The sequence below is a fragment of the Kickxella alabastrina genome (genome assembly GCF_025024165.1).
Source record: "Kickxella alabastrina strain RSA 675 chromosome Unknown BX661scaffold_8, whole genome shotgun sequence".
NCBI classification, from domain to species: domain Eukaryota; kingdom Fungi; phylum Kickxellomycota; class Kickxellomycetes; order Kickxellales; family Kickxellaceae; genus Kickxella; species Kickxella alabastrina.
Window position 1 is genome coordinate 334,573 of NW_026251479.1, and position 13,947 is coordinate 348,519.

At 46.4% G+C, this 13,947-nt stretch overlaps 7 protein-coding genes across 7 annotated transcripts; 2 read left to right on the forward strand and 5 right to left on the reverse strand.

Moving 5' to 3' along the window:
• Nucleotides 1-2,666: 2,666 nt before the first annotated feature.
• On the forward strand, nucleotides 2,667-4,298 carry BX661DRAFT_170359 (kinase-like domain-containing protein; the record flags this gene model as incomplete). The annotated part of the gene is made up of 3 exons (XM_051533613.1): nucleotides 2,667-2,944; nucleotides 3,172-3,911; nucleotides 3,976-4,298. The coding sequence occupies 3 exons, from the start codon at nucleotides 2,667-2,669 to the stop codon at nucleotides 4,296-4,298; spliced, it is 1,341 nt and encodes a 446-aa protein (XP_051392453.1).
• A 164-nt stretch (nucleotides 4,299-4,462) lies between these two features.
• On the reverse strand, nucleotides 4,463-4,624 carry BX661DRAFT_142366 (uncharacterized protein; the record flags this gene model as incomplete). The annotated part of the gene is made up of 1 exon (XM_051532940.1): nucleotides 4,463-4,624. A coding segment is annotated over one exon (162 nt), but the record flags the coding sequence as incomplete, so codon positions are not given.
• A 491-nt stretch (nucleotides 4,625-5,115) lies between these two features.
• On the reverse strand, nucleotides 5,116-5,536 carry BX661DRAFT_180910 (uncharacterized protein). Its single transcript, XM_051535570.1, has 2 exons — nucleotides 5,296-5,536; nucleotides 5,116-5,257 (listed from the first exon to the last, which is right to left on the reverse strand). The coding sequence occupies exons 1-2, from the start codon at nucleotides 5,516-5,518 to the stop codon at nucleotides 5,160-5,162; spliced, it is 321 nt and encodes a 106-aa protein (XP_051392455.1). The 5' UTR covers nucleotides 5,519-5,536; the 3' UTR covers nucleotides 5,116-5,159.
• A 76-nt stretch (nucleotides 5,537-5,612) lies between these two features.
• Nucleotides 5,613-6,939, reverse strand: BX661DRAFT_180911 (pyridoxine biosynthesis protein-like protein). The gene is made up of 2 exons (XM_051535571.1): nucleotides 6,536-6,939; nucleotides 5,613-6,512 (listed from the first exon to the last, which is right to left on the reverse strand). Exons 1-2 carry the CDS (start codon nucleotides 6,833-6,835, stop codon nucleotides 5,895-5,897), a joined length of 918 nt encoding a protein of 305 aa, XP_051392456.1. The 5' UTR covers nucleotides 6,836-6,939; the 3' UTR covers nucleotides 5,613-5,894.
• Nucleotides 6,940-8,071: 1,132 nt separating this feature from the next.
• BX661DRAFT_223944 (uncharacterized protein) lies at nucleotides 8,072-9,261 on the forward strand. The gene is made up of 4 exons (XM_051538896.1): nucleotides 8,072-8,229; nucleotides 8,280-8,457; nucleotides 8,490-8,740; nucleotides 8,773-9,261. Exons 1-4 carry the CDS (start codon nucleotides 8,168-8,170, stop codon nucleotides 8,960-8,962), a joined length of 681 nt encoding a protein of 226 aa, XP_051392457.1. The 5' UTR covers nucleotides 8,072-8,167; the 3' UTR covers nucleotides 8,963-9,261.
• An 87-nt stretch (nucleotides 9,262-9,348) lies between these two features.
• On the reverse strand, nucleotides 9,349-10,540 carry BX661DRAFT_197722 (uncharacterized protein; the record flags this gene model as incomplete). The annotated part of the gene is made up of 6 exons (XM_051538162.1): nucleotides 9,349-9,454; nucleotides 9,495-9,604; nucleotides 9,641-9,966; nucleotides 10,116-10,137; nucleotides 10,168-10,180; nucleotides 10,272-10,540. The coding sequence occupies 6 exons, from the start codon at nucleotides 10,538-10,540 to the stop codon at nucleotides 9,349-9,351; spliced, it is 846 nt and encodes a 281-aa protein (XP_051392458.1).
• Nucleotides 10,541-11,481: 941 nt separating this feature from the next.
• Nucleotides 11,482-13,419, reverse strand: BX661DRAFT_197723 (uncharacterized protein; the record flags this gene model as incomplete). Its single annotated transcript, XM_051538163.1, has 4 exons — nucleotides 11,482-11,571; nucleotides 11,622-11,682; nucleotides 11,971-12,035; nucleotides 13,393-13,419. The coding sequence occupies 4 exons, from the start codon at nucleotides 13,417-13,419 to the stop codon at nucleotides 11,482-11,484; spliced, it is 243 nt and encodes an 80-aa protein (XP_051392459.1).
• Nucleotides 13,420-13,947: the final 528 nt, after the last annotated feature.

The window sequence follows — 13,947 nt, forward strand, 5'->3', positions numbered from 1 at the left end:
GTCGACGGCCGAGGCCGAGCACTTCTCGATAACCTTGGCTGACTCGAGGCCGGTGGTCTGGATGATGTCGTTGGCCTGGGGAGGCTGGATCATCTCGCAGTTGACACCGGCGCGCTTGCGGATGTACTCGGGCCACCACATCTCCTGGGGGCCAAAGCAAGTGATACACACGCCTGAGCGGCCAGCGCGACCGGTACGGCCACTGCGGTGGATAAAGGTCTCAGCGTCCTTGGGGGGGTCGGTGTTGATGACAAGGTCGACCTCGGGAATGTCAAGGCCGCGCGCTGCGACGTCCGTGCAGATAAGCACGCGCAGAGTTCCGTTACGGAAGCCCTGCAGCGTCTGCTCGCGCTGCGCCTGCGGGATGTCGCCGTGCAGCGCCTGCGCGCCATTCGTGAACTTGGTCGACGTAGACAACTTGTTGGCATCGGCCTTGGTCTCAGTAAAGATGATGCAGCGTCCGGCCTTGCCGTATACAGCAACCATGTCGCAGACAATGTCGTGGCGAGTCTTCCACGGCGTGACCACAGCCTTATAGGCAACGGTCTCACTGGTCTTGAGAGCCTGGGAACCGATCAGATCAATCTTCTTGTGGTCGGGCTTCATGAAGTCGCGCGCAATCTGGTTGACCCACTCTGGAAGAGTGGCCGAAACAGCAGCGTCTGTACTGGCCACCGGCGCGCTGCTCCTGCACGCAACGAAGTACCTTCTCCATATCATCCTTAAAACCAATGTCCAGCATCTGGTCGGCCTCGTCGAGACAGATAAACTGAATGTTGCTCAGAACCAGGTTGCCGCGGTCAATCAGATCAATGACACGGCCAGGGTGCCGACGACAAAGTCAACACCGTTGCGCAGCTTGTGCTGCTGGTCGTAGATGGAGGTTCCACCATACACGGTGACGACGGTAACTTGGTGGTGGTCAACTCGATCTCGTTGGCAACCTGCTTGGCCAACTCGCGCGTGGGCGCCAGCACGATTGCACGCGGCTGACGGTCGCGCTGCAGTGGTCGGTCGACTTGAGCATAAGCTCAATCATGGGCAGCGAAAACGCCAGGGTCTTTCCGGTACCTGTGCGGGCGCGGCCAAGAACATCGAATCCCTCGATAATCGGAACCAACGTGTTGGCCTGAATGGGGAACAGCGCCTCAATGCCACGCTTGCGCAGAGCAACCTTGGTCTGTTCCGACAGGGGGAAGTTGTTGACACTGAGCTCGTTGACAGCCTCGACCTCGACCTCCGTGGCCTGAGTGACGGGAGCGTCGGCCGTTTTGGTGTGGGCCTTCTTGGTGGGCTTGGGTTCAGTCTCAGACTCGGACTCCTCGGAGCCGGAGGTAGACTTGTGCTTGCGCTTCTTGTCGGTCTTCTCCTTCTTGTCCTTCTTTTCCTTCTTGTCAGACTTTTCCTTCTTGTCCTTCTTCTCCTTCTTGTCGGATTTGTCCTTCTTTTCCTTTTTGACCTTCTTGGCGTCAACGACAGAGTCGGCGGTGTGGTCGATGGAGAGGGCGGCGAGAGCCTTGGGGTCGATTGAGGGTGCCATTGTTAAGAAAAAGCAGATGTGTCAATGACTTTGTGTGTACTTGTGTAGTGAGTGTGGACGGGACAGGCTAGCAAATGATGATGCTGTTGGATGAGAGATATTAAACAGATAAACAACGAGACGAAAATTGCTCTAAAGTCGTAAGAAAAATATGCTATGTACTGGTTAAATGATGAATAATAAGAACACTAGGTAAACTTTAGAAAGACAAGATGGCAGGAACAACGAGCAGCGAGCAATGCTTCCTTTTGATGCTGTGCGCAGACTTTTTTTTTTGCTGCGACAATGCAAAAAAAAGCTGGGCTTAATCGCGCGCAATCAATTGATCTGGCTTATGTCCAAAAAAAACAGTCCCACTGAGTGTTTGTGGCTGTGATGTAGATTAGCCAATGGCAGCTAGATGAAGCCGATCGCTCCCATTTACTTATTCGTGGGGTTTCTGAATGGTTTTCATCGCAACTGTATTGTGTTTTTGTGACACGGCGCAAAGCGAAAGAAAAAGTTGGGGGCACAGACTGGCGTGTGCTTTGCTTTCTCCTTTTATTCACGACTTCCACCTGACCTGCCCAACCCTTTTTTCTACAAAAATTATTAACTGTTCGGTTTAAATTAACACACTTTAACCTCTCGCACAACAAATGTTTATTCGCCGAATTGACTCGCACGCCCCAAGCCAAAACAACACTCACAGGCCCTGCCGCAAGTACAGCCACAACCACACCGACGACGACGGCAACGACATCAACATAATCAGGATCTATACATAGTAGAAGCAGCGAAAGATAACCCGCCAACACTCTGCTTGGCGCCCCACTCATCGTTTCTGCTCGCTTTCTTGACGCAGCTTCAGCTCAAGCACACGCGGTGACTTTGAAGATACAACACCATCAAACAGCAACAAAGTAAAACTACCAACACCACACCCCTACAGCGCATTCGCCACAATGATATTTGACATGGAGCTCGAGGAGGAAGCCCCCATTACAGGCCGCCAAAGCTGGCGCAATCGCCTATTGTGCTCCCGTCACTCACGCTGTCGCGTCCCGGGTCCCAGCTGGCAGGGTCTCGCTCAGAGTCCCAGGCTGTGCCCCGTCGCCGGCCCAGCATTTCGGCCAGGACGCTGAACATGCTCGAGAACCAGCTCGACGGAATTCACATGGACTCAGATTACGAAGACATGGCCGACAACGAGGATGTCGAGGTCCCCCTCGACGAGGACTTTGTCAACAGTGACAGCGACTGTGGTAGCGACGATTCTGGCGCAGAAGCCCGCGATGAAGGCATTCGCGTATGCGGCAGCGGCAGCGCAATGGACAACTCGGCTGACCAGGAGTCGCAGCCCTCGAAGCACTGCAAAGTTACTATCAATAACTTTACCGTGCTAAAGTTGATTGGGAAAGGAGGGTAAGTAAAATAGCCCTGCAATCTACAGCTAACTCGTTTTATGCTTCTTTAATTTGTGTCGCATTGTGCGCAGCCGCGGTCTCGCTTGGCTTTTTCAACTGCGTTTTACTGCGACGCCGCCAATCGAAGTTTCCCCCACATTCCCCACATATCCTCGCCCCGCTTGAATCCGGCACTGCGCATTGGAGCGAACTGCACCTAAATCCAATCCACTTTTGTAACTGTAGATACGGCAAGGTGTACCTTGTCCAGCACAAGCTGACGCACAAGTACTACGCGATGAAGGTTCTGCGCAAGGCGTCTATTCTGCTGAAGCGGCGCCAGATCACCTTCACCATGACCGAAAGGTCTATTCTCTCGGAAGTGCAGCACCCATTCATTGTCAAGCTCTACTATGCGTTCCAGAGCAACTCCAAGCTCTACTTGATCATGGAGTACGTGGCCGGCGGCGAGCTGTTCACACATATGGCCAACGAGCGCATCTTTTCGGAGGACCAGGCCGTATTCTACGCTGCGGAGCTCGTTCTAGCCCTGGCGCACCTGCACAAACTTGGGATCGTGTTCCGCGATATCAAGCCCGAAAACTGCCTGCTCGACAAGCATGGTCACCTTGTTCTGACCGACTTTGGCCTGTCAAAGACAGCGCTCGGGAAGGACGGTCGCACGAGCACATTTTGCGGCACGCCATCATACATGGCGCCCGAGGTTCTGGAGCTGTCGACCGCTTATGAGTTCAGCGTGGACTGGTGGTCCCTGGGAATCCTGCTCTATGAGATGCTCACGGGAGCTGTGCCATTCAAGGGCAGGGCGCCCGCGCAGATTTCAAAGAACATATCCAAGACCAAAGTCAAGTACCCCAACTACATGACGCCCGACGCTAAGGACCTCATTATCCGCCTTTTGCGCAAGAATCCCGCCCAGCGCATTGGGTATGGCCCCAAGGGCATTGCTGAGCTGAAAAGCACAGGTTCTTCCGCAAGATCGACTGGGAGCGGCTTGAGAGGACCACGCGTCGTTTACGCCGCCCATAGTTCCGGTCGTCGCGAGCGACTGCGACGTGAGCAACTTTGCCACCGAGTTTACCGCCGAGGAGCTCGCGACTTCCATTGTGCGCGGGAGCCTTCTTGATCCCGATATGGACAATGTTTCTGACGAAGCCAAGCAGCTCGACAGTACTGCTGGCCGTGACAGGTACCCTGCAGTTGCTATTACCGACCACATCCCGACTACAGCTTGCAATATTGCTAATGCGAACAAAAATGATGCAGCCAAGGCTGGAGACGACATTGATCCTGCCACAGCATTCCTGGGATTCAGCTATGTGGCCAACTCTGTTCTGGACACTGTCAGATAATGAAGCACTCCAATTTTAAACTAATTTAATTCCGTTTTAATACGCACTCCACACTTTGGTAAAGAAAAAGGTTTGCTTACTTGTGACCTTATTTTGTTTGTTGAAGTGAGGGAAAGAGAGTGGAAATTACTACATGTACGCCATAAGTAGTCAAAAAGAGAAAATTACTTGATCTTGTGCTCCATGAACAGCACATGCTGGTTGACGCGCGGATCAAACTTCATCATCGACAAACGGAAAGCAGCCGTGCGGGGCCTCTGCTTGACGTATGTGAACCCAGTGCCTGCAGTGCTGATAAGGCGGACCAAAATGTTTCTCGACTTGGGTTTCTTGGCCACTACAAAAAAATAGAAATGAACGAACGAATAAATGAGTGACAGAAGAAACGAGGTATACCCAATGCTTTTTGTTTGCGATTAGTCTTTGTCTCTAAATTTCCGCCGATTCCGTTTTGCCGTGCCGCCGTCGAGCTTCCATTGTAAACCTGAATTTCGTAGAGAATGCACTCATCCCACTCTCAAAAACCAAGTTGCCTATTCCCAATTCCAAACTTACTCTTGCGTCGCAATTATTTGTGTATGTACGCGAAGCGAAATAAGAGTTGGAAAAATAGACTAATTCAAAAGCAAGCAAGAAAGAAAGCAAGAAAGCAAAATCGAAAAAGGCAAAAGCTCAACAATCAACCCACAAAGTGAGATAATCTGTGATTTTTAGATTTGCAAGCAGATTAAGCCTTTAATATTTATACTGCGCACAAATTTGCGCTGAACATGAGTAATTCCAACTTTAAAAATAGGTTGCAAACATCCATTAACCATTTCAATATGCAATAAACAAAACTAATTTATTTGTAAGAGTTAATTAATCAATAATAAAATCTATCACGGCAAACCCTTTTTCCTGCGCTGATTTGGCCATTCTTTCGAAATCGCACTTCCACAAGCAGATCAGATCTATATCTATTAATATAGAGAATTCATGGGTGCCCACACTTTACAGTAGCCAAACATCTCTTCGCGCATATTAGCAACCAAATGGTTATTGTGGATTACAAGTGATCCGGATTTGGTGTATGGCTCGCAAACGCATATGCCGCGAATACCAACTATTATCGCTAGACATTTGACATCTAGAGCTGTGTTCATCACAAAATACGATTCTTGTCCAGGAGCTATATCATGCCAGTAGTAGTGCTTGTCGCAGCCTAGATAAAAATTCATAAACCAGACGTTATCAAAGTGTTATTTTGTAGTTCGCCATTTCAAAAATAATAATAATTCCTTTTACTTTCTCAAAATAAAATAACTCATATCCATCTTTATACTGGTTTAAGAACGCAAATGAGTGAACGTTTATAATAGTTCGATTTTAATGGGTTCCCAGCGCACATCGCGGTAAACACATTAGTATTGCAAAATCCAAACATTATTGCTTTGTATGATAATGATAACAAAACTATTGACGCAATAATGTGCAACATTCGATCTGCATTTGCTTGCAATTGGCAGCATCAGCCAATACATTTGGAAGCGAGATGGATGATCAATATGTCTGACTGATTTGATAAAACCAAATAAGACTGCTGCTAATTGCAAATTAGTGACCGCGCTTTTCCAGCCGCTCGCTCTCAGCCAGCGAGCTGCAGTTGATGCCGACCATGGCCTCGCCCAGGTTCTCAGAGACCTCAGCCAGCAGCTTGGCGTCCCTGAAATGAGTAACAGCCTTGACAATGGCGCGAGCGCGCTTGGCCGGGTCTCCGCTCTTGAAAATACCCGATCCAACAAATACACCGTCACATCCAAGCTGCATCATTAACGCGGCATCAGCAGGAGTGGCAACACCGCCGGCAGCAAAGTTGACGACGGGCAGACGGCCAAGACGAGCGACCTCGCGCAATAGATCAATCGAGACGCCGAGCTCCTTGGCGTAGTTATACAGCTCCATCTTGTCCAATGAAGTGGCATGGCGGATCTGGTCGTTCATTGTGCGCATGTGCTTGACAGCCTGGATAACATCACCGGTTCCGGCCTCACCCTTTGTGCGGATCATCGCGGCACCCTCCGAGATACGACGCAGGGCCTCGCCCAGGTTGCGCGCACCGCAGACAAAGGGAATCTTGTAGTCGTGCTTGTCGATGTGGTAGGTCTCGTCGGCAAGGGTCAAGACCTCACTCTCGTCGATGTAGTCGACGCCGATAGCCTCAATGATCTGGGCCTCACAAAGTGGCCGATGCGCACCTTGGCCATGACCGGGATAGTGACAGCCTCGATAATCTCGCGGATCATCTGCGGGTCAGACATGCGTGCGACACCGCCGTCCTTGCGGATATCGGCGGGCACGCGCTCGAGGGCCATGACAGCACAGGCACCGGCCTCTTCGGCGATGCGCGCCTGCTCGGCGTTGACAACGTCCATAATCACACCACCCTTGAGCATCTGAGCAAGTCCAGTCTTGACCTTGAATGTGGTGGCGTAGTCAGCGGTTCCATGCTCCTTGGAGTCCTTAGTGAGGTTGGTTGCGGTTTTGAAATCGGACATTCTTGATAAGTGTAAATTCTATGATGTATTCAAAAGTGAAAAGTAAAGATGGAGTGAATGGAATAAACAAAAAATAAATGCTTTTTTTAATAACACGGGGTCATTTGCGATCGCATGCCCCCAATCGACATTATGTGCACAAATTATAACAATATTTGCGTCTGGGCCTAGCAGGACAAGGGGAAATTTGGGCGGAGTAAGAATTGCCTCATTTCACAAAGGTATGAAACAGTGCCACACCCACGCTCAGCCACGCACTTTATTCTCGTTGCAGTATTTTTGTGAGGGTGAAAATACATTGTCGCGCCGCTGTGAGCTTTCTCGATGGCGGAAATGTGAGCAATTAGCACGTTTATCTTGCTCAAATGTGTGCTCTTGCATAATTGGTTTTACCATTTCCGAAAAGGGATCAGGTGGTACTATTATATTATTGCTTCCTTTCTGTGTATGATGTTGCCAAATATAACAATAATTTTACTGTAGCAAATCTTCAGTCTGCGGAATAGCCTTCGAGATTGTGTTTATGCACTTGTGCTCTATAAAAATGTGGGTTTAAATTAATATATTCGTCTTAAAAATTACTTTTGGAACTGAAAAAAGGGGGCACCGCTGTGTGGGCAACGCTGTAAACAGCATGGTGTTCCTTGATGTTAGCCAGCAATAACATAAATGTGTATAGCGGCCATGATGGCAATTTGATGCTTGAAAAGAAAGATAATGGCTTGGAATGTGTGTTGGGCACCACACATTGGCATCTTATGGAAGAGGTAGGAAATTCAGTGCAATCATTTGGCAGAAACTCAGCAGCAAGCAACCGGTGCAAAACCAAATAGGAAACACTGCTGCGGCTACTCACCCCCGCAGGCAGCGCACGGATTGATTTATCTATATATAATGGCAATTATATCCCTCAGTTGTTTAATATAGGACAGGCTTTATCAAACGAACAAGCGGATCTATGGATCTATTTTTTCTAAGCAATGTGTAAACGTTTTTTATCAACGCATCAAATTCTAGTTGCTTACTTATCACGAGTCTTTTTTTATCGTACTCGCTTTTTTCGAATGAGAGAAAATAAATGCATTTATCGAGATATAAAATAAATAAAATGCAAACCCTAAAGTTGTTGTATTGTTTTTTGTCATTGTTATAAATCCCACAACGTATCCTGGTGCATCCACTAATCTTTACTCGAAATGCGGGTGCGGCCAATTTTATACATTTATGCATTGCCATAGGAAGTCAACCATCGAACGCCTTACGCTCAAATTAAAACTCAAATTCATAATCACAATCACACTCTCATTTATATTTACATTTACATTAATTACAATGGCAAGTATCGAACAGCAGTTCTTGCAGCAGTGTAGCAGCATGCCCAACGACGAGGATGTGTTTGAGCGCGCCCGAGCACGTGAAAATGACGATGCACCTTTGCCTATAGAAAATACCAGCGACACAGCAGCTGCATTGCACCGTCTGTGGTTCATGACGGGCCTCAGACCGGCGTCAAGGGCGTTATTGCTGACTACCGGCATAAACAGCTTGATCAGTGGCAGCAGCATGAAATAAAAATGGCAGCGGCAAAGTCTGCGTACACGAGCGCTGCCCAGCGCAACATTGTTGATGCCAGCACCGCACCATATGGACTAAGCAAGACGAGCAGCCTGCCAGCGACACAGACCTGCTATCCAACAGCGAGGACGATGACGATAAATTTATTGCCGAGTACCGAAACAAACGCATATGTGAGCTCGCCCATGTCGCCGAGAAAAATGGCATGGGCGCGCTGAGGGATGCAACGCCTGACGAGTACGTAGACATTGTTGACGAGCGGGCACAGTCTGGGGACTGCGTTGTAGTTGTCTTAGTTAATGCCAGCGCAGCCTCGAGGAGGTTCGAGTCGTTTGTGCGTGCGCTGGCGGCCGGATTTGCAGAGGCGTGTTTCTGCGCGTGTCTGCCAAGGAATGCGGATTTGTTGATGCCTCGGTGGTACCGATTGTGCTGGTTTACCGTGGCGGTGAGCTGAAACATAATTTGGTCCGCGTCGTCGATCATCTCAGTGATCCAAATGGGTTTGTGTCGCATGATGTAACCCGGCTCTTGGACTCCATCTTGCGCAAGTAACAGAAAAACAGTATATGACTGCTTGCAGCAGTCCGAATATCCCTTAGATAGTTGTCCTTTGACTGTAAAAGGGGCGCAAATGTGCAGTATGCAGCGGTTTTCAATTTTTTGGTTGTACTTGTGGTTGCTGAGACTAAAAAACATTATGACAGTTTACAAATTATGCACGGTCGTGTGTAATTGATAATTGTTTGTCGTTAATACAAAAAGGGAAAAGGGAGAAAAAGAAAACAAAGTAAAAGAAAAATGCAGGATGCGATTCAACTAGGGAGGCTGAAAGCTAGAGCCGTTTAAAAAAGATAAATGGGAGTAGGGTGTGGTTGTCAAATAATATACAGTAGTTACAGTGGTATGTCCGTGGCAAACCAAACAGCGTCTCACGCCAGTTAAATGGTGCGCATGCGCTTGCGCAAGCAAATAACGCCTGGTACAGACAGCTTCTGCTGCTGGTTATCAGAATCAGAATCAACTGTGTAGATAGCATCAATCGCGCTGTCCAAATGAACGCAGAACCGTCGTCAAAGTACTGGACATCAGCTCAATCATGTCTATTGGCTGGACATAGTGATTGTCGTAAAAGTACCGGCCATCGGCATCGCTCTCGTTAATAGTATCGAGATTTCCAGTAGGCTGGCCAAGGAACTAACGAGCAACTTCCACCAGATATGTCGAATTTACAACATACTTGATATGCTCCAGTTTGTCGTAGAGCTCATCAAAATCCTGCTGTGCAAGATCCATCAGCTCCACCGTCTGCAACTCAATAGCCTGCGCGTGATTCTCGGCGGCTTCACGCTTCTGGTCGGATTCGTTGAGTTTCTGCTCAGTGACTTCCAGCTTACAGTCGGTATTCTTCAACTCACGGTCAAGATTGACCAAATCAAAACGCAGAACCTTAACCTTTCTTTCCTCGATTATTAGTTGTTTGTAAAGCTCCTTGTTGATATTAGTAAGCGCGTTATTGCTGTCGGTGAGTATTTTTTTGCTGTAAGCAAGCGACCTTGCTAGAAGGCGAGACTCGCCAAGATCATGAACTTCCATGTGCCACGTTTCTGCCGCTTCCACCTTGGTCTCAAACGCTCATTCTTTAAAGCTAATTCTGCAAGCATGTGGTTGGTTATGTTTAGTTTGCAGCTGATTTCTGCTGCCTCACTGGTCTTTTGCTTAAGCCGGAGCTCCAGGCGCTGAACATCCAATTATCTGACCCTCAGCTTCTCCCTAGCATCGGCCAACTCGGCGCGCAAAAAATATCCTCAGTCTGCTCGGTTTAGGCTCAGCCTGTACAAGATAAATTGCAGCATGGGTGTACTCGGCTGCATCCTGCGCAGCTGTGAGCTCACCATGGTAGGAATCAATTTCAACTTTGGAGTGTGAGGACCTGGCGTCTTCCTGGATGAATGCAACCCTGGTGTGTGCAGACTCAGGGCTGGGCGAGTCAAACTGCTCAGCCTTGGCTCGGGAAGTGCGCAGGCGGCGCATCAGCTTGCGTGGACTAGTGCTGCGGGCAGGCGTGTGTCTGGTGACAGAGCGCAGAGTGGTGCGCAGGTTGCGCATTGTGTTTGTAAACTCGATAGTCATTTTAACGACAAGTAAATGCTGACAAGAAAAAAGTCAAAGAAAGAAAGAGATGACAAAATAACTGAATAACTATTATTTTCGAATAGAAACAGTAATTTCGAGTATGAATTGGTTTACAGTTAGAGCAAACAAATGAATTTTAAACGGCGCAAATACATGCAAACTTCTCTTTCTTTTATATAGCTTCGTAGTGAATGTGAAGATTCAATGAAAAAGAGGAGAAAGAGAAAGAGAAATGCTGCGCTGACTGCCAGCCGCCTTTTATGTCATATCATGTCATATAGTGTTTTGTTTGTTTTAATTTTTATTTTTGTCGACGCCACAATTTTTCATGATCCCAAAAAAGAGCACGATGAACAGGGTTTTTTGTGTTTCTGTTCGATTGGTGGGAAATTCGGTGCTGTCCTGGCAATCATTTGGGCACAAAGTCGTGATTGGATGCCTGGCTGATTGGTAAACATAGTTTTCTATTGATTTGCAAAACTGTATTGTATTTTTATTGGTTGATGGTGATCAAATGATTAACCGGTCTTGGCTGTTTAGCAACACTAGAAAGCATATGCTTGGTCACTGTGTGACTTATTATTTTCTTTATCTTTCACAGTGCATAGCACTTATTTATTAAATATACTTTATATCATTATAGTTTATCTACACGTTCATAGAACGTTCCTATATTCCAAAATTTTAAAGCGCATATACGCAGTCTTTTGCGCTTAGGCTGGCTGCACCTACCAGCACAGGTTTTTTGTTTGGGTTAAGGTTCAAGCCAAATAGACCCTCGCATGGCTGCCGAATGACATGCATCCGTATCTTTTAAAGCTCAACCGCTACTATTGCCACATTGTAGCTGACAATCAGCTCTCCTCACGCAGTGCCGCATTGTCAAAGTACCAAGCGACTGGTTATTTGGTGCGCCAAGCTGCGCGCATATATTGAGGTTAATCCAGGGCAAGGCGCATACTTTTGTCGTTGGATTTGTGGTTCGAGCAGCTGGCGCTGACGTTGGAGCTTCCATCAGTAGGATAACCCTCAGCATGCATGTGGGGGCAATGTGGCCACAGCTGGGCTTATTGCACACCAGTGCGTCGGCCATGGTCACATATTGCAAGTGCTGCTTTAGTGTAAGGGCATGCACAGGGCTGTCAGTGGCGACTTCATGGATGTGTCCAGCATATCTATAAAAAATTACAAATATGCTTCTTTCACAGACTGCTTTTGACCAAGACATCTATCTATTGGTCCATTCCTAAATGGTTAGTCAGCCAACTTTCCAATCAAATCATAATCTCCTGCTCCTTAACCTCAAAACACTTTTATTTTCTCCAACTGGTGAGTGCTGTACTCCTGCGCGCGGTCCTCTTGGTAGTTTGCTGTTCAAACATGCAATCTTTTTTGGTAGTGCATTTGCCTTTGCCGTCTGGCGCTACCAAATATCTGTTGATCTGGGTGCCAAAGTAGCATGTCGAGTGTGGGTGCCGCCATTAGACCCAGTCTCAGTGCAGCCTGAGTGTGATACAAGGAATTGCGGCTTGTCTCCAGCGATTGATTAATGAATCAATCGCTAGTTAATTCCCTATTGGATATGCGGGAATTCATACGCACACATAAATACTAATGAATATAAACAGTAGAGGCTGTTTATTCCTTAGCTTTCTTTTAGTTCATTTTTATTTAACATATATATTTATAACGTAACAACTGGAAACATGGTCTTCATCACAAATACCAGAAATGTAAATTAAAAAGGGATGTATGGGTACCACACATACACACAGTATTAGTTGCAAAAAAGTTATAATACATTATAGTAAATAGTTAATAGTTAATATAAAAATGCAATAACGTGGATAAAAAGTACCGCTTTCATGGAGCTTTATAAAACTCAGGCCTATACAAGCATACATTGTTATTTAGCGGATCAGCTGGTTGATTTGATTAATCGCAGATAATTAAATTATTATTATCCTAATAGAGCCTCATAGCTCTTTTAAATCAACTCTATCCATACAACCTATCGTAAACAAAGGATTCACACTTAAATTCGTCATTCAAGCAGTGTAGCTGTGAAAATAATATAATAAAATTCAATCGTTATAATGGCTGTTGTGAGGGCGGGAAAATAAACTCGGATTGTTTTAACTGCCCACACCCAGACAATAAAAGTCTGTGAATGAAAAGTATTTGCGCTTGCGCTTGCACTTGCACTTGCATTCGCAAGCTAATCTACTTTTTTGTTTCACCATTATTCTTTCTTGTTCAAATAAATATTTTTATTTTTATATTATACAGCAGCGCATGTCATCAGACGGACGCACAACGGCGCATAGAGCGGTTACCAAAGCACACATCCACACACAGACTCACCCTATCTTTCTATTTTGACTGTACGTATCTTAAAGTTTGCCGCGGCAGTGTGTTAGGCGCAGCGCAGAGACGGTGTTAAAAACTTATAAGGACGGTGCATATGTAGGGAGTTTTGTCTAAAACACTTGCTCGCACTAGTCAACACCATATGATTTGTATTTAAGACAGAAAAGCTAATATACATCTATGCAAGCATTCGGGGGTTCGCTATATTTTTTGCTTTTTTGCTTGCTGTTTATTAAGAATTATATGGTTATAAATATATACTTTCCAACATCTTAATCGGGGCACTTTCAAATAAGACGGGCATGAGGCATGTTCCAACACCTTCATATTGCCAGAATTCCCCATCGCCATGCAGTGGGTACAATACCCCAATCATTCAGCCACATAGACGTTTATAGCACCTTGACGTTTTGCCACACTGCCAGATAAAGGATTAGAAAAAGGTATCTGTCAAGAATTTTAGACACCCGTTGACATACCTCGCCGACCCAGTTGAGCCCAATCATTGTGACAGCATTATATAAAATCTATATTGCATAGCAGAATAGGTCCAGTGCATTGCCATAAGTTTGGACGCGAAAACCAGAATGGCTGACAGAAAAGCATTTGATACTGGTCAATTTGATGCACTTTAGGAAAATACTGGAGTAAATGGCAAATTGCAAGCGCATTGTAGTAGGCGGCTAGATTACAAACACATGCTACAGCGCATAAAATTATAGACAAATATTACTATAATAGCCAATTGACATGCCCCAACTTTATCACAGGCAGGGCAAAGGCACTAGCGATTAGGTAGCAAAAGCTGCAAGATGTGTTTTGGTCAGAAAAGCACAAATATACGTGCCATGCGTTAGACATCAGTGTACTTGAGCGGCTCGTAAATAAATATTTTTGAGTAGCTGCCAATATTTTTTGCAAGCATTGTATCCTTAGCCACGAGTAATAAAGAACAACCATAGGCTGTTATATAGGGAAGAGCCACCAAAATCACTCCTGTTGATTACTGCAGAGCTTTTGACGCTTAATACAAT